Source organism: Coloeus monedula (assembly GCF_965178545.1).
Source record: "Coloeus monedula genome assembly, chromosome: 14".
Classification (NCBI taxonomy): domain Eukaryota; kingdom Metazoa; phylum Chordata; class Aves; order Passeriformes; family Corvidae; genus Coloeus; species Coloeus monedula.
Genome location: NC_138794.1, coordinates 9,989,825 through 10,009,498, shown reverse-complemented (window position 1 = coordinate 10,009,498; position 19,674 = coordinate 9,989,825). Strand labels below are relative to the sequence as shown.

The 19,674-nt window shown below is 41.9% G+C and overlaps 1 protein-coding gene across 1 annotated transcript in view; it reads left to right on the top strand.

Annotated features, from left to right (window-relative positions):
• The window catches only part of ADAMTS17 (ADAM metallopeptidase with thrombospondin type 1 motif 17), a gene marked incomplete at both ends in the record, with an annotated part of 152,857 nt that overhangs the window by 70,880 nt on the left and 62,303 nt on the right, over window positions 1-19,674 (top strand). Inside the window, 2 exons of the mRNA XM_082291026.1 lie at window positions 6,886-7,026; window positions 8,293-8,443. Coding sequence (XP_082147152.1) covers window positions 6,886-7,026; window positions 8,293-8,443 — 292 coding nt within the window. The remainder of the gene's footprint in view (window positions 1-6,885; window positions 7,027-8,292; window positions 8,444-19,674) is intronic.

Genomic DNA, 19,674 nt, shown 5'->3' with positions numbered 1-19,674 from the left:
GGAGGAAGGGTCTTTTCCTGAGGTAATGCTACCTCTTCGATGCTGAATTTCTGCCAAGTTTATTTGTACATATATTGATCAACTTTAGCATTTTGTAGGACTTCGTATTTGGTGGAACACTTTTTTTTCTGCCCCTGCAGCCTCAGAACCTGCCAGCTCTTACCAGAAACTGTGAATTTTTTTCAGGAAAAGGTTGGTATGCAGGGGCCACATCCTAGAAATCAGAAGCAGTGGAGAGAGGCCATTGGAATGGTGGATGTTCAGTTGTGTTGCAGCTGGATTCCTTCATCTCGCCAAAGGTGCTGGAATACATCAGGCAATGCTTGTCCTGCTGTGAATCACCCACTCTGTGAAACAGCAAGGGCTCCTCAGAGAGAATCCCATGAGTAAATGTCTGTGAAATGTCTGAGAAAGGAGTCAATAATGTGAGCATGTGATGTTGCTGGGGAGAGGATCCTAAGATGATTCAGCCTGTTCTTCGTGGCCTTGGTTAGGCTTCAGTCAAATCATGTAAAGGTCTGGTGTTTATGCCAGTGGCATTTAGATAAAATGTTTGAGTGTGAAACCCCAGTGGGTATGCCTGCTATGTCACTCATGTTCTGCCTGTCCCTGCCATGTCAGTCTCATGTGCTTTCTGTCCCTACCATGTCACTCACGTGCCTTCTGTCCCTGCCATGTCACTCTCATGTGCTCTCTCTCCCTGTGGCACAAGCTCGTACTTTGCTGCCTTCCAGATTCCAAGGCAAAAGAGCTAATCCTTTTTAAATGAAAACCATATCATAAAGGGCTGGATCTGTCATGCAGCTGAATAAACCACAGCTTTCCACACTGTTATTCACCATAGGCGTTCATGTGTTCTCACTCGCTGTTGTTGACTTCCTGGCTGCTTGATGAGTAGATAACCATATAAAATATCTGGTTACTTCATTATTGGAGAGTGACATAAACTTGGTTATGAAAACAAGAGTCCAGTAGTCATGGCTCCCTTAAATGTTGACTTTCTTGATTAAAAAAAACCCGAAAGTACAGCACCCATCCTGAACGCCCCTGTTCTAGATAACACTGTGTACACAATAACTAGCCTCGGTTACTTCAAATGCTTTAAGTAGGATCATCTCCCTCTCTTCATCACAGCTCCCCAAAATGCTCCTGACAGTTTCTGGAAGAGTCAAAGCATATTTAAGAAACAGTGTTTACATGTTTGAAAAGCAGAGGGTGAAAAAGCCTGTTTTCCATTAAGCCAATGCCCTTAGTGGCCACTGGTTTTGTAGGAAAGTTGTACAAGATGTTTCCTTGCCTCCTCCCTCAGTGAGAGCTCAGCTCACCTCAGCATTTTCCCAGGATTTGTTAGTTTGTCCAAGCCTCCCTTGGGTCCCTCTGACCTCTCTGGCTGTCTCTGCCTCTCTTGGAGGCATCACCTCCCTGGGTCTCCCCCTCAAAGTTACTGTCCTCACTTTGCACTGCAGCTCCTATTGCAGTTCCAGCTCAAATGAGCACCCCCACTTCACTTCTTCCTCTGTTATGCCTTTATTCTCAACTGGATGGAAACCTCATAACTTGCAAGATGATCAGCATTTTATATTGAAATGTTAAACATGTTGAACCAGTTCAGAAGTAGGCATCTTTCCAGTGATGCAGCTTCAATTTCAAATGTTAATAAAAATTCCTAACATTGAACTCAGTTTGGAAGCGGACAGCTCACAGGCTGGATGATGTAGGGTGCTGTCTCCCACTCCTGCTTCAAACCCAGCCCAAGGCAGAAGCTGCTGAGAACTGTTGATGTATGTCCTCTGCTTAGTTTGGATTTGAGTTTAATGGCCATGTTTAATGTTCTCAGCTGCCAGCCATGCACCCTGTGTAACCTCCTTCAGTGCCAGCGTCTTCCTTTGTGGTTGACACTGGCTGCACTGCAGAGGTGGGACTCCCTTCTCAAACCTTCATTGAAACCCAGTCAGAGGTGGGAAGGGGAGAAATTTTGTCCTTCATATGGACATCGTTCATATGGAAAAACAGATGGCTTCTGTGCATGTCTAAATAGCTGTCCTTCCATGGGGCACTGTCATCCTGCCCACGCTGACATGCCAGAGCAGATATATTACAGCTCCCCTTCTCTCTTCCATCTCCCACTCTGCAAGGATGTTGTCCAGTCTGCCCTCCCTTTGCATTTATATTTCTCCAGTGGGCTTTAGAAAGAAATCTTGTGCTTAGTCCTGGATCTGCATTTATTGCTGGATTACTTGTGGGTGAGTCATGGCAAGCTGGGTCACAGGGAATGACTTCTCTCATATTCTCTTCTGAGAAGGTCATTGGTGACATGCAAGGCTGGTACTGCCTGTAGCTCGTAGCAATGTTCCCTTGCAGAAACAAAGCCTTTAGGAGAACATCTTCACACTAAGGCAAGTTACAAGAAAGCATGCTGCCCAGCAATCAAGTATTAGCCAGAAATGTTAAAACCTTAGTGGTCCCACTGAGCTTTTCACTTGGAGCATGAGGTATCACTGCCTTCTCCTGCCCCCCCTGTATTTGGGATCCAGCTGTAATGGGCTCTTTGATCAATTCTATGAGTCCTTGTTGGTCTGCAGGACTGACCCCAAGGAGCTCTTCCTATTTAATGTGTTGCTGAACTTACACACTTGCAAGTCTTTTTGAGTTGGTTCTTTGGAAAGACTCCTTTGGATTTCTTTCTGTGGTAGTGAGAGACAGCCCGCTGTCCTCATTTCCTTCTTGGCAGCTAGACATCCTCCCTGCCCTTTTGAGAAGTGGTGCCTGAGGTAAGTGCAGTTGTGTGGAGAGCAATCAATTGTTTGTCATGCATGTTTAATGAGCATCTGGGGTGACAGCCAGGACACCTTGGGTAGCCTTGATAGCCCTGAGTTTCTAAACTGATCCAGCATTTGACTCACCCTGAGTTATTTGCAGGCAAATGGAATGGTTTGACTTTCAGGGAGGTGATGGAGGTGCTCTTACTTTGTGGCATTTTCACTTCTGGGTGTCTTTTTTTCAGGCTTCCCTTTTTCATATTTCATTCTTTTGCTTGCTACCCTTTTTCTGAAGGAAAGCTCTTATGCTGCTGTTGATGGTATTTTCTATCAAACTTACCTCTTGTTACTTCATATCTCTTCCTGCTAAGGGCAAGTTAATCATAACAGTCCTGGGGATTTCTCCAATGGTCTCTTATCAGCCACAGAGTTGCAGCTGTAGAAAAGATTTTAAGCATCTCCTAAATCCGTTTCCCTCAGCCCTTGGCATTATCCTCTAACTCAGATTTGAGGTTTTTATCGAGGGTCGTAGTGGTTCTGGTGAAGATTTGTGTACATGACCTCAAGAATCTGGAGGTGCAGCAGTGCCTTGAAGGCAGTAGTAGGCTTTCCACAGGCTTTGATGCACTTTGGCTCAGGCTTGTAAAGAATAACAGGAAACACTGGAAAACACACCAAGGGTAAACAGAGTAGTTTAGTTACATTAACTGTCTAGAGGAGAAGCTCCACTAATGACCCAAACAAAGAAAGCAAGTGCATTCGTTCAGCATTGCTGTGGGAAAACAGAGGGCTGATAATTGAGTTTAGCTTAAAAGTGTTACACAAGAAACTGGCCAGCTCAGGCCCAGAGTGCAATTCTGGCATCCTGACCCAGTTGTGATTGCTGCACAGGCTTCAGGGAGGCCAGAGCTCCCAGAGACTGCATGCTATTTTTTATTCATAGCAGTGCTACTTTAAAGCCTTGTTCTCCAACAAAACTGCATCAAAGAGATCTGTTGTTGCTGCCTCCCTGTGACTCCTGATCAGATTTGCCTTGCTGTGATTATGTTAACAGTCAGGACTCAAACTGGTCAGTCAGCTTGTTTCTGGCCTCACACATGATGAACAACAACAGTAAATGTGCTTCAGGACTCCTCCCGTGAGGCCCTGGTGTCTTTGGTAAGCAATGCATTATTTATATTAGGGAAGAAGCTGGAGTGTGAAACCGGAGTCCCAGGGTGCTTACTCTAAGTACACATTGAATGAAAGGAGTTGAAGAGCTGACAGTCTATGCTGTCCTTGCTTGCGTTTGTGGAATCTCATTGTCTTTAGGAGGAGAATGTGATGAACTGAAAGGCAGAAGTTTCCCGTGGGGTTAGGATGGAGGAGTGACTGTGCTAGTAACAGCACAAAGGGAAGCTGAATCCTGCTCATCCATAGTGGCTTTGCTGGCTTTGTGAAGGGTAACAGGCAGCATCTGTTTGTGGCTCCTGATAAAATGGACATTTATGTCTCAGGGAGCACAGAGGGCAGTGGGTTTGCAGGGCAGTGCAGTGTCATTTTGACATTGCTACTTCTAATCTAAGAGCTTTTCTTATCAACTCTTTGTTCAAGATCAGTTCATGTAAGAATAGCATTTCCCAAGGCAGAATATTTCAAGAGACTGATTACCTGCTTCTAATTCCACGTGAATTCTGAATAGCAGGTAAGATTAGATGGTCACAAAGGAAATGTAAACTGTTGATTCAGTTTGCACTGGTGTTTAGTACAAACACACACTGCTCTGTCCTATTTATTTCTGTTAAAAGGAGGTGGACTATTCATTAGTGAAAAGAATCAGCACAGCATTGCATTTACTACATGTTTAGGAAAACCTGGTCCCTTTGATATAGGTGGAGACCCTTGAACTTCCAAAAAAAATGTGTTAGCATGCTAGGGTATGCTTTAGTCCTGAAGGTCATTTAATCATTTTCTCAAGTGAGTCATTGTAAGGTAAAGTAGATGCTGAGAAAAGTTATGCATTGCCAATTAAAACAGGCTCCAAAGGTGCTGCTGGTTTCATTCTACCAGAAACTCATCACTGAGAGGCCAGGAGGGGTTGCCTGTGTACCTTGAGGCCACATCCCAAGCTAATAAAAACTGGCAAAGCTCCTGTGCTTAATACCAATAAAGGTATTCCTTTCAGGCTCAATTCCTTTATGCTTATGACTTTTAAAAGGATTTCTGTTAAGAAAACAGGAATGATTCAGGAATGGGTAGATTTCACACATGTAAGAATTGAATTAATTTCAGAAGAAGCCTGTAAATAACTTGAGGTGTGAGTTCTGATTCAATCTTTATAGAGAATACTCTTTATCTGCCTCAAACCCCCTGCAAAAGTAAAGCTGAATAAGGTCTGGCAGCCTCAGCATTTGTCCTAGGCAAGACATCTTTCAGGATGTCGGGTTTAAAATAAAGTTAAGGACAGGAATGTACTAATTAGTTACTGCTACCCTTGTTTTTTGCCAACAAAATCTCACTTTCAACATATTTGACAAAAAATAATTGAAGTTAATCAGAAAGCTAAAGCATTTCTTAATTAACAACCCTAGACCAAAGACCAGTCTTTTCTGGAAGGGATAAAATCAGGGAGCCTAAAGCACTTGGGAAGTCAGGAAGATGATTTGTTTTCACCCTTTTGAGGTAGAACAGCTGATGTGCTGACCAGGAGACTGTTCAGGAAGCTGCCAGAACAGGAGGACTGTCAGATCCCATCCCACAGAAACAGAGTAGGAACCCAAAAAGGGCCCAGCTTTGAGTCTTAGCACTGTGGCACTTACAAGGCAGACAAGCTGCAAGAAACCTTGAAAACCTGCCTGGTCTCCCTTAGAAAAGTTAACAGGATTGCTGCATGCCCACTAGCCTTCTAAACTGGCATTTTGGGGTGAACTTAGTTCTGGAGGATTCCTGACAAGCTCACATCCCTTGCTTCAAGGTACTGAGCCCTTCTTTTTCTGACTTTTAGGAACACAATCTTTAGATGGGCTTATTTGCATTGGAGAAATACTGCTGGAACTTTCATCCTAGCATGTGAGGAGTTTTCTCTATGTGTAGAAACAACATGGGTAAAATATATGGAGTGAAACCCAGGCTCTGTTGAAGTCAATGGCAAAACTCCCATTTACTTAGTGGACCAGGAATTTTACTCTTTACTGTTTCAAAGTTAGAGTTACTAATAGACTGTTAGATAATTACTGTGTGCATCAAACAAAATGTGCTTGATATTAATGTTTCTTCATTGTTCAAAAACCACAAAGGTTTAAAAACAAGAATAACTATGAACTTCTGAGTCTAAAAATTATGTTAAATGTAGTTTTGCTAGAAATAATAATGTCCCTGGAGATAAACCTAAAATAATAGACTCCACTGTATAATCTTCACTGTAAGATAAAAATAGCAGAGATGGTGGTTTAACCTAAGCCATAATTATCAAACTGCTGAAGGGGGTTTTGGTTCATTGCAACTAGAAATGGATGTCGTGTTTGGGCTCTGAACAGTCAAGTCCCACAACTGAGGAGAAGCAAAGCCAAGAGCACAGTCAGAAAGCAAACAGGAGCCTCAGATTTGTAGGGAAATAGCATGGATTAAACAGTGCAACACCATATTTAAAGGGACTGCTCCTGGCTTGCTCCAGACAGCCAGCTGGAGACCCAGTGATGCAACAACAACAGAGGCCCATCTCTAGATCATTCTGTCTGTGTGTTTGTAGGGATGATATCCACTAGATTTGGGAAAGCAAGCCAGAATTTTCAATAAAGATTCCAGCAGATACCCTTCTCTGATCTACATCACTTCTCCAGGTTCACTTCCCATAATCCCTCAAATAGTCACATTTCCTAGGAGGAAAGTCCATAAGAAGCATTTTTAAAAGTTTCAAACACACAAACACCAAACACTCTGATATTAAGGCAATGGATAAATTAAAGGAACCTATAGTTAGTTTATTTAACAAGTGCCCAGGGCAGTACGTGACTGATTATGTGTTGTATGTGCAGCCTGTTATTGAGTTGTTAATTGCTAAGAGCATCATTGCTAAAGGCAGTGCGAAATGAGAAACCCACACCATAACTTGATAGATTTTTTGTCTTGTTTTGTTCCAATCCAACAGCATGGGAATGAGCCACGATGATGATCATCAGCCCTGTGCTGGGAGGTCTCACATTATGTCTGGAGAATGGGTGAAGGGCAGGAACCCAAGTGACCTTTCCTGGTCTTCGTGCAGCCGAGATGACCTTGAAAACTTCCTAAAGTAAGGATTGTGCTGAGTGTCAAATATTCTATCAGGCGAGAATCCACTCTGTTGCTTTAAGGTGAAAGTATTAAGAATTTTCCTTTTAAAAGAGTGTACATGTGTCATCAGGGCGTGCAAGTTTGAATCTGTCTCCATTGCAATAGCCCCTTGAAACTGAGAATTGAAGAGAGACAGAATAATTATGTGCAGTTGTCAATGTGCTGATAACATCTTTAAAAAAATTCCATATCACTTTCTTTTTACAGAAAATGCCCTTCAGTTTTTCAGTGGCAGAAATCTGTGTGTAGGTGGCCTGCAGAAATCTCTGCTGAAGGATGCTGCACCTTTGTGCTGTGGCTTTTACTGCCTTATTATTAAATAGCTTTTATTTTATTGAAACTTGACTTTGCCTGGAGGTAATTCTGTTTTCTCACTCCTCAGTGAGTGTTGGTCTAAAACACTTCTTTCCTACTGCATCCATGTTTCAGCTCATCATATTCAATTGTTCAGGAAGGATTTCTGTCCTGCTGCTTGTTAAGTCTTGTGTACTACAGTAAGCACTGGAATTGTCTGAACTCTGCAGTTCTGGTCTTAACTCTTCAGTGGAGCTCTGACAAACAGTGCCTGTCACAGTACTTCGTGCTAGGAGGGAGTTCAGCATGGAAAATTTCCCACTCTGGGGGTTAGAGGTGAGAAAGAAAGGAAAACAATGAAAGAAAATGGGATATTTACTGCCACATTAAAGGCACGAATTTGAAAAAGAAGTTGCATCTGAACTCATCTTGTTGCATCTGGCCCCAGATGTGACAGTGATATTCCAATTTGTAAAAGATTGTTGTGAAGGCAAGGAGAAAAATCTTCCCTTTATGCCTGTGATGGATAAGACAAAAAGTCAAGGGCTCAGAATTCAGCTGGAGGGATTGAGGTGAGACATGATGGAAGACTTTCTAGCTGTCATTTGGAGGCTGGTGAAGCTTTGGGCTGAATTGCTGGAGGGCAGAATTGAGTCTCCGTCAGATTTCTAGGAACAGTTTAGACAAATGTTGAACCCAGAATGTTGTGAATGTAGTCTGTCCTGCCTTGAGGCCTGGGGCCATGCATGAGTTCCTAAGGACCTTTCTATCTGTAGTTCTCAATGATTTAGAAGGCTTCCAGGGAAAACCCACTGTTTCACATGAGATTTCCTTTTGAAGAGACGACAGCAGCTCCTCTGTAGTAGTGATCTAACACTGCAGTTCAGAGGTGCTTTCCCTTAAGGGCATCTTTCCTTCCTGCCCTCCCCAGGTCCAAGGTGAGCACCTGTCTGCTGGTGACAGACCCCCGGAGCCAGTATTCCGTTCGGCTCCCTCACAAGCTGCCGGGGATGCACTACAGCGCCGACGAGCAGTGCCAGATCCTTTTTGGGACCAATGCCACGTTCTGTAAGAATATGGAGGTAAGAGCTCGTGGGTTGTAGTTGGAAACAAGGTGGGAAGTGGAAAAAAGGCTGCCAAGCCCTGGGGAAGAGAAAAGGAGTCTGTACTTCCCTCAGTTTCAGCACTGCTGGTGGAAAATCAAACGGCCTTGAGCTCCGTGTCAGCAGCTCCTGCTTAGGCCTCATCCTTCTTTCCCCACACTGCCCTTGGTAATCTCCCAGAGCAGACTCAGAAAAACTGGTGTTTGCACTTTGTTCCTTTTTGACATTGTTTTGCTGAAATGCTCTGTAGAGATTGTTTTCTTGGAAGTTCAGCTGAGGTGAAAGTCTCTCTTCACAAGAGTGTTTGGCTACTTTCACAGAGTCAGCTTAGATTGCTGGCTGGGTGTTTCACAGCCTTCACCTTCAGACCACTGCAGTGTTCTTAGGAGCTGACTCTTAACTCTGTGCTGAGGAAATATTGAGGTCTGCTTGTTTCGTGAGGCCTTCCCTACAGAATTCTGTGCAGAATCTTGTGAGTTTTCTAAGCAACATCATGTTTAATCAGGATTTGGGTGTAGTGTGGTTTGTATCACATGGTTGGTTGGCAAAATGGAAACACTGATTGTTGTTGTCTCTAGAAGAAGGTTGTATTTGAGATGAGGCCGTCAGACTCATCCTCTGGAATTTAGACAGCTAAACTTCTCATAAGGTCTTACTCATAATCAGATCTTTTAATTCTGAGCAGATCTTGTCTGCACCCTGCTTTAGACAGGGAGAGGGGTAGTCCCTTCTTCCACTGTGGCCTTGGAGACATCCAGAAGAAAGTCATGAAGCTGTGTTGGGTCACCAGCCCAAGCTGGCAGCATCCCCTCCTGTACAGACAGGTTTCTTGCTTTTAATAACTGGCCATTTGTATTTTTTAGTTGTCCTTCATTCCCATTCTGAACAAGCTTGGGATCTTAAATCAGTGTTAAGAAAGAAAATAATAATCAGAGATAACTGAGGTTTCTAAGTGCCAAATTACTAAAACTGTGGAACACATGCAAGTCCTGGGAAAATGCTCTTAGTTTCACGTTAGCTGTTTTATTTATTTTGGACTTGGAAACTAGCTAATATAAAACAATAGGAAAAGAATCTGGATAGGTTGTATTTCCCAGCTCCATCAAGAAAATGCAGACCACCACGACTACTGTACTGGAAGCAAAGTATTTGAATATAGGTCTGTAAAAAAAACCTCAGATCTACCCAGCATGACTCAAGTTCTTCCACTTGTGTGGGTGTCACCCAGCTGGGCTCCTCTTGGAATAGATTTTTTCTATTTCCCTTGTTGTGTTAAAAACCCATTTTGTTTCTGGATATTCCAGCGCCTAATGAGAATGTCAGCCTGCTGGTAGGTGGTCAGCATTTCTCACACAGAAGCTGCATGTCCAGTCTGGAATTGCTTCAGGGACATGTTGTTTGCCAGAATAATGTGCCAAGAAGCACCATTCTCTGCGAGATGCAGACAGCAGGTGCTTGTGTCTCCCAAGATATTTTCACCAGTCTAATTATCTGACACCTTTAGAACACAATGAAAACCATGCTCTTTCTCTCCATCTCTCCTTTCTCCCAAAGAAAAGCATATTTTAGGAAGACATTAGTGCTTTCTAATGAAAAGCCTGGTAGAACTTCAGCAGATTAAAACCAATTTGCAGTCCCTTATTTAAAATTATTTCTGTTGCAGATGTGCATTAAGAATTAGCATTCACCCTGTGAAGCTCTGGATCAGTTATGTCACATGCCATTAATTTAAGCAAATATTTACATCCTGTTATGCTACTCTGAATTGGTGTTTGATGGCAAGGAAAGGAAATTCTTTAGAGGAAATGATCACTTTTGATTTTTAAACCTCTGAAGTTTGTGTTCTTTTCACCTTTGTGTTTCTCAGGCCTCCTCTGCAGAATACTTGTATCATAAGTCTCAAAGCTGTCTACAAAAATATGAACCAAAAAAAAAAATTGGCACTGGTCACTGGCATTAGCTGTAGAAATTATTGGCAAATACAGCTGTCTCCTCTTTTAGCCAATGGTAATGTGGTATTTTTAATTCAATAAAGTATTAAAAAAATCCAAATGTAAAAGCAATAAACATTTGACAGTAAATATTTGTTACGAAAAGGAAATAAACTTCAGGAAATGAGCCTGCTCAATCTTTTTATGATTACATGTGTCTACTGCCTGTTTTCTTATATAATAAAAGAGTTATATTACAATATTTCTTTGGAGGTAGTTGAGCTACATAATTATGTCAGGCAAACTAGAGGCCCAAAAATGCCATGCAATTTGGTTTAGAGCAAGTTTTAGAAGTTAGATGATTCCAAAATTTCAACATTTTTGAGAAACTGCAGAAAATTTCTGTGCAGTAAGCTCTCTCCTTTAACAGCACTAAACCCCAATTTTTTAAAGGAATGTAATCTTTGCCTTCATAGAGAGTCAGGTCCCTCAATGCTTGGCAGTGGCTGGGCCTCCGACACCAGCCCAACAAGATAGTTAACCCATGAATATTCACCCTTATCTGAATATTTGAGATTGCATCCCCAAAATTCTTCTTCTGTTTTGTTTTTAATGATAACTTAGATGCCTTAGAAGAAAATGGTAGCTCTCAGGTTTATAAGTTTCCCAAACAAGCTATCCTGGAGCTATTCTGCTCCAAATTTACAGAACAGAAATTAAAACATGAGGAAGGCTCAGCTTTACATACCCTAAACCTCTTGACATTCCTTTTTTCTTTACTTCTATGTTGTGATATACTTAAAAATGAGTTTATGATAGATGATCCATAGTCTGTTGTGATCTATGACCTCCAAGATGTTGGGTGAGATTTTCTAGTGCATATCACCTCTTTAAGGAGCTGTGAATCAGGCTTTTAGCCTGGGTTCTTGTTAGGGCAAAGAACAAGTGTCCGAGGATGGGGCTTGGAGCAACCTGGGACAGTGGAAGGTGTCCCTGCCCACGGCAGGGGGTTGGAACTGGATAATCTTTAAGGCCCCTTCCAACCCAGACCCCACTCTTATGGTTCTATGATTTCAAGTATGTTAATGAATCTCTCAAGACCCTTCAGTAGCTCCCCCTTCATATCCAAGTTACACAATTTTCTCCTGGAATATGCAAAGTCATCAGAGTGCTTTCCCATGGTGCTTTCTGTTCATCTTTCCCATTGCAACTGTCAGGCATTGTCTGATCCCTGCGAGTGTTTATCTAGCAGGATGTACAACTGTGCTCAGCCATGCCAGGCATGCTGCCTGTCTCCAGCTGGGAAGCTGTACAGTGTTAGCAGAGCTTTGGCCCACCTAAGAGCTTACACAGTGGCCTTTATTTTGAGGCAGACAAGTTGCTTTTAGCAGAAATTAAATAGATGGCTGTGTCATTCTCAAGCTCTGAGCAGCATCATGATAATTGCAGGAAAAGCTGAACAGAAGTGCACCTCTGATGCTGCACAGGGCATTATCAGTGCACCCCAAACACAGAGGTCCTGGGGGCCTCTAGCTGCTGAGTGCTGACGTGAGTCCAGGGCTAACATGGGAGCAGTTGTGCAAATTACAGGCAATTCAACCTGTCTGACCTCTGTCCTTCAGCTCCACACTGGTCTATGAATCAACTATTGTGAATTCATTTGACCCCTCTGAGAGAGAAAGCAGAAAACTTCAACCCCAGCCAGGCAATGATGCCTCGAGAGCAGGGGTTAACCCTTTGCTCTCCCTGTGTTTGTTCCAAGAGGAATAGAATGGATGGTTTCTGTTGAATCTCCCATGGAGCAGAGATGGTGTTTCTCCCCCAAAAATGCATCAAAACACATTCAAAACCTCACATGGAAACATTCTGCATGTTTAATCTTTATTTTTCAGACTGGCACGCCTACCAACAGAGGCTTTTGCACTGAAATCATATTTATGGGGGAAAAATGTGATTTCTATCTCATGTATCCATTTGGCTTTTTATTTTATAAGCCTTTTGGCTTATTTATTATCAACACATTTTTGTGGGTTTTTACGCAACCGTCGTTGTCCAGCATTGTTTTGAGTCAAAACTGAGCTGAGGCTGGACTGGCACTTGGAAGGAGATTAGCATTGCTGCAAAGAGATTTTTTTCTGACAGGGACACTGTCAGCTCAGATGTAGCTGGGAATGTGAATTTTGACATAGCACTGTTTTTAGAAATATTAAACCAGCTAGAATTGGCTCCACTGTTTTTCTTAGGTTCAGGTTGTTTTTTAACAAACGTAGGTATTTTCCAATATCTACAGTTACAGAACAAGAGGGCAAGGTTGATTGCAAGCCAAAGGAGAAAAAGTAGATTTCTTGGCTGATATGGAAAAGGAGAGGAACCAAAAAATAAAGTAAAGAAAGAGCAGCAATTTCAGTGATCAAGTGGATTTTATGAATCCCTTCAGTTTGCATATTTGATGGTGTGGTGGTGAGTATAATTCAGCAATTGTGGGTCTGTCTGTGGTCTTGATCTTGCAAAGAAACTGCTGGAGTGGCCTCTTGGGCTCTGTGCATGGGAATCAATGGGCCTCTGTTTGCCTTTTCTCTGCAGGGCCATTTGTGAGATGCAGACCATGATAGTGAGCCCTATTATTTAGTAACGTATAGAATATTTACAAGAACGTGGTAATTAGATTGAAAACTGGTTTATCCTGAAAATAATAGGTTGCATTGTCACTTTCTGTACAACCAGGGACTTTGTCTACATAATAATACTAATAAATCTGGAAGAGGATGGGTTGGGTTTTTCTTGAGGCTTGCAGGATAGAAGCCTGGCAATTCTAAAATAAAATGAGCAGATTTTTTTTATTTTGAGAAGTAAAGGTAACAATTAGCCTAATTGCCATTCTGTATTTTATAGTTTTCCTCATGTAGGTTGTTAGAATTCAGACTATTTTCACGTTGCCTGTTTCTATGAAGCCAAAGTGTCCTATTTCACTGCTTCTGTATGTTGCAAAAGTACCTTTTTCTCTTTGTTTTCAGTGGAAATACTTTTTGTTTAAGAGAGAGGAAGAACGAGAGAGAAGCAGAGTTCCTGCCTGGGCAGCACAGCCCAGTTTACAATTATTGGAATGCTTCAGAAATTTTTGTATGTGTTTCAGTTTGGAAGATGGTCAAAACACATTCTGGTGCAGTGGTTTAAAGAAAAATAAAAAGAGGGGAACCAAAATAAAATTATAAAAATACAACGTGGAAATTTAGGAACATAAACATAATAAACTCTTAACAATAGTAGAGAGAGCCTATTAAAAATTAAGCACTTGAGCTTGGCAATCCTACATTTCTTATTAAGACAAGGGGAGGGAGAAAGAATTAGTGCAGCCTTGTGATGTGGCATCTACAGCTAAAGTTTGAACTTTACAAAATTAGCCAGAATACGATTGAGTATCAGCCTGAAAATAGTGTATAACAAGCTTGAAGGGCATTCAGACTTCTCCACTGGCCTTCTGGGAACTTCCCATCTGCAAAACACTTCAAGAGAACCCCATAATTTTCACAACCACATCTGAACAGTGTGTGTACATATCTATATTTATTTTGCTGTCCCTTGCTTCTCTTTTTCCATGGCCAAGAAACACAATCCATGATTTCATTCTTTTAATTTTCCTTTTTTTTTTTTTTAATAGACAACTCTGCCTCTTGTTCAAAAAAAATCAATATTTTTCATATTCTACAATCAGGTGTTAAGCCTGAGGAGCTCTGTGGGAGCTGTTGAATGAACATTACTCTTAAGAACAGCTCTTTTAAACATTGGTTATAAGTCACAGTACAAAATGCCGATAATTTAGTTCAAAGACTGTTCTAGTGCCTTGTTGCATGTATCTCTACTTCCGGGTCCGGCCATATAAAGACACTTCCATGATTTTTTCAGCTGATGTACATGTTGAGTTGTCTCATTTAAGATGCTGAAATCTGGGCTCAGCAAAGCTCAAGAGTTCACACAGTGGAAGCTGTGCATTGGTAGGAAAGTGCATAAAACTTGTCTTCTTCTCCTTGGATTTTTCCATGTCTGTGGATCCCTGGAGCTGGTGACATGAGTGCCCTAGAGGCACTGGAAAGATTTGTATTCAGCATAATGTTTTGCCATAAAATTAGTCTGTGGTCTTATGACTGCTGTCTTTCCAATCTCTTTCTTTTGACCATTAATTTAATTCCAGGTATATGAAAAAATTAAATAAATCTGGTGCTTTGCAAAGAAGTGTGTCAGACATTGAAGGTTTTTAGTTTTCCTTGAGAGCACCAGATATTGCTGAAACTAGAAACAGTGTTTTCCTGTTTGATTGTTTGCTTCCCAATGTACAGTTTAAAAAAACAGAAAGTATTTCTATTCCTTTGTGCCTTCCCTGCAGTCTGAGAATCTTCCACTGTTTGTCTGGCACTACCTTGGAATATCAGCTCTAGACACATGTCAGCAGCTTGGCCACTGAGACATGGATCCGAGTTTCACAGTTACCTTCTCTGGGGCATGTGGCTCCTTTCCTAAAGTGCCTTCCAGTTTTACAGGATTCGAGTTTGAAACACTTCTCATCTCATTTTCAACAGCAAGAAGCTCCATCAAACAATGCTGCTCACCTCCCTTGTGATTGCTGTGGGTCATTTATGCACCCATAATTAAAGACAGTGATGGTATAGAAATTGGGGGCATTGTTTTTATCACCTTGTTGTGTAAAGAATTGCTGCTCAGAAGCATCCTGTGAGGCTTTGAGAACATTTGCATTGGGCTTTGAACAGGAAAGCGAGAGTAAATTGTGTGTTTATTGTACCTAATAGGTGTTAATTAGGATCCTGGTTAGCAATATGCTGAGCCAAAACCTTGGCAAAATAAAAGAGTTCTGATACTTCATTGAAAGTGAACCGGTTTATAAGGAAGCCTATGTGTTATGAGGTCTCTTGCTCCTCTTCCTTAAGGATATTTATTCTTCCTAAGTTCTTTTTCATAGTCCCCTCATTTTGACAGAAAAATTGGTTTCATGGTGGTTTAATTCTGCTGCTAGAAAGAAGAGGTTCCACTTTCCAGTAGGCAGCAGAAACAAATTCATCCTCAGGAGAAGTGCAGCCAAGGTGAGGGAGTGAATGTGTAAGGAATTAACAAGCTTCTGTAGAGTTATTCCCTGGTGGGAAGGACATCTTTATTCGATTCTCTTTATGCTTTGGAGATTTGGAAGCTCCCCTTGTAGGTAACAATCTGAGGATTTGAGGTGGAGAAAGTATTGTGAGCCCTTTCTTGTGAGCCCATGTGAGGTCATGGGGTAGGGTCACGCAGATTTTAGCAGCAGTGGTGATGCAGTAGCTACCCCAGAAAGAGCAGGCTCCAGACTTGCTGCCTGTGGGCAAGGAGCTGGCTGGATTAACTGTGGCTTCTCCTCATTTCCAGCTGCAGCACTGAGCTAAGGAACCTAAAATAGATCCCTTTGCTTAGCTGTGCGTGAGCTTCGCACGCTGCGAGTCCATGTGGGCATGCAGGGATGGAGTTCCAGGGAAGGGAAACACTGTCCTGGAAAAGTGTGAAAAGCTGGGAAAGATGGGAGGGCCCAGAGCCAGACCCTGGCTTTAGCTGGAGCAGGCAGTGACACAGGAGCCTGTGGCAGTGACACTGAGCAGAGAGCTTCGAGCAGCTCTGGTTCAGCTTGTCTCCCAGCAGACTTTCAGCAAGACATTTAATCGCTTTCTGTTCCTCATCTTTCCACCTAAAACAGAGTGATAAAACTTCTTTTATCCCCAAGCTCCCAGAAGTCTGTTTAGATAGTGAGATCTCTGAGGGAGAGAAAACACCTGGCACAGTGAGGCCCCTTTGTCAAATAGATGCCATTATAATCCCTGTAATCGGAAGCGCCGTTCACCTGCCGAGCACATCTCTCCCAGCTTGGGAGTTTCCACATTGTGACCTCTCCCAGGACTGGTTCCTAACAGCTGTGCACACAAGCTTTCCTATCTCCTAGGAGTTTTTGAGAGTCTAAAATTTGCACCTTTATAAAAATTTCATTTTATTTCAGTTTTTAAATTTTATTTTCTTTCTGTATAAACTCCTTAAGGGTTCAGTTTCAGAAAAAGCTTTTTTTTTTTTTTTAAACAAGTAATTTTAAATTTTTATTGAAACGCTACTTTTCAACAGCCATATCCCTTTTAAAAATTTTATTTTGCTCTTGGAAGTATTTCAAACTGGGAGCTGATCCAAAGATGACCTTTCCCCACAGACAGTTTCAACAAATCAATATTTTTCCAGTGCGAAATATCTATCATTGGAAAATCCTCACTGGCACTTCCTGAACGCTGTAGGGAATGCTTTGCAGGCAGGGACCTGCCTTCTGAAAGCTGGTTGCTGAATGCAGAATTAACACTAATATAGTTCTTTTGATGGCTTCTTCTGTATCAGTATAAGCTCTGAGCTGCCACTCACAACAACTTCCTTTCAAGTCCTGCCATTTCTCGCTTGGATATTTCACCACAAAGCTGGCTGTTTAACCATTAAAAAGTCAGTCACTTCGACTGTTTAATGGGAAGTTTTGTTTGGGTTCCTATTGTAGCTGAGGAGGATACATGATCTCTTTTGAAAAGAGCTATTAACATGATAAAACATCTTGGGAACATACAATCCCAAAGCTGATGGTTTCATCTTTGCTGGGGTATCTGAACACTATTAAACGCAGGGGACTGGGCTAACGAGGGCCTGGGCTTTGTAGTGGTGTGGCACCAGAACACAGAGCTCAGCGCCGTTACCAGATTTTTCTGTAACTGTTTCCTGAAATATGCTTTGCATTTAGGATTCCGAATCAAACACAGGGATGCTATAAAAATCCGATGTTTTCCATACCTCGAAGATGGGAGATTTCAGAAAGGTTGGTGTTGCTGAGAGACATATTTCCTTTATTTATCTCCCTAAAATTATGTGTGTGTATGTATATATGTGTATATATAGGCATAAATGCACACATATATATACACACCACACCCACATGTATGTGAATATTTGCACCCTCTGTATCCCTAGGCTGGGCCCAGTTTTGCAGGTGCAAACACACATACTTCAGGTGATCTCTGCCCATTTCTTCCCCATGCCATGGCTCATATCTGGGCATGTGACCTGGCTTTATCACCTTCCACGTTCTTGTGGGCTATGGAAGGATTCTGGTTGCCAGCCAAAATTGTACGAAAAGCTGTTGCATTTTTATGACTTTGTTTCTACCACCACCCCCTCTGTCCTCCCAGTTTTACATCAAAGAGCAGAAATTAACCCTAATTTAGGTGCAGTTTATGATCTAGGGACCTGAAACTGAAGCTGAACAAATACAGGCCTTGCGTAATGCACAGATATTTAGCAATGGTGCTCATATGTGTCTAGAACAACTCTTTTAGGGATGTAGTTACTTCCATTGCATCTTCAGCCAGGATGTCTTCCTGACAGAAAGCAGAAGCAGAGGGTTTCCTTCTGGGGCAAAATTTCTGTCTGGGTCATTCAAGAGATCTGGCTGGAGTGTTTCTCCTCACATTCTGCTCTGAAGCTTTGTGGTTACGAGAGCGGGGCTGAAGACTGGAAAAGTGGAAATACTTGCTGTCTACATCTTTAATTTCCAAAGCTTCCCTTCATTTTACGTATCAATATTGTCCCCAGTCACAGTTTGGAAGGAGATTTTGCTGGTAGTGCTTTCACACTGTGGTTTATTGCCTAGATTTGTGTTCTTCCTGTAACACTTTTGGATGGTTAATAGATGTACCTTTTGATTTTAGTCCTCTCCAGAAGGCAGGGGGTTGAGAATCTGGGAGTTATGGGGTGGAACAATGAATTTCTCAGTAAGCTCTGAAATCTCTGCCTTGTCAATGCTTCTGCCTCACTATACCTATCAATAAAACAGTGTGTGATGCCCTTATGGCTAATTGGTGCTTAAGTGCTTTCAGAGCTGTGGGTAAACCACTAATTAGTCAGTCATTTAGTCAAAATTACTAAAGACTGATATTTTCCCATATGCTCTATTTGTTCAGAGAAAATGTCTTGAAAATTCATTGATTTAGGTTTCCCCAGAGTATTTGCTGTTGTTTCTTTGTTTGACAATGACTTTCTGCATTGTGGTTAATACAGATGTTAAATTGTGCTGTCTGCTTCCAGTTTTTGTGAATATTCTTTGGGTTTAAATAGTGCAAAATCCTCTTTCCAGAAAGAAATGTGGAAATGGAGCAGGATGCAGATACTGCTGTGATAACTATTTTGTTTTGGTATGTTCTACATCATCTCTGGGACTGGGATCAATCTCATCTGCACCCTCTCTTGTACAGATCTTTTTTATAGAGATATGATCTATTTTATAGAGACATACCAACATGCCTGTACACAAAACACACATGCACCCAGTCTCTTACATTACATTGGGAAAGAACCATGAGGCTGAAGCGTGTTGACTCAACTATTTAATGAGGTGCAATAAATCTTGACAAGACCAGCTGGCACTGGAGTCAGGTTTCTCATCTTTTTACCATTACATTGAACTGTGAACAATAGTGGAAAGAAAAGTAACTCTTCTTTTTCTTTCTTTTGGTACTCAGCTGTGTAGCACTGTATTGAAATCATCTACTTCCATGGAATGCGAAGCATGGTGGGTGCTGTGGAAAATGTTACCAATGCAAAGGCCCCTTTCCCTGGTGCTTTTTCTTAAATTCTGAAAACATATTGATCTGGCAGATCACACAGTTGTGGTCAGCACTGAGATCCCTGCAGCACACACTGGCTGAGCAGAGCAACAGCACTGGGGACCCTGCCTGCCACCAAGCTCCTCCTTTGCTGCACAGCACACCGTGACATCCTTTCCTCTTTCTCATTCAACCTTCTCCCCAGGAGCATTTCTGGCTGGTTATTGCTACCACCAGCTGCAGTTACATATCTTTTTTTAAAAGTAGGAGTAATTAAGCATCTTGGACATCTAAGCATGTGGCATGGTTCCAAAGCACCCGACATGGCCTCCCATATAGGATTCCTTTTTAATGGACCAGATTTATTCTTGTGAAAAAAAATCTGTTTGAATAGCACACTTTTTGTTTGGGGTAGGTTTTGTTTCTGTCAGTGGCATCCATCAATCTCTTTCATGTTTCCAGCCTCACCACTTAATGCCAATCAACCCTTAAAAAATAATTGCTCCCAAACCAACTGGATGCCTCTGGATTCGCTTGAGAAAGACTGCCTGAGCTTTGAAGTGTATCCTGTAATGATGGCTGGCATCTCCAAAAGTAGTAACTGCATCTCCTTGCTTTGTGATTACAG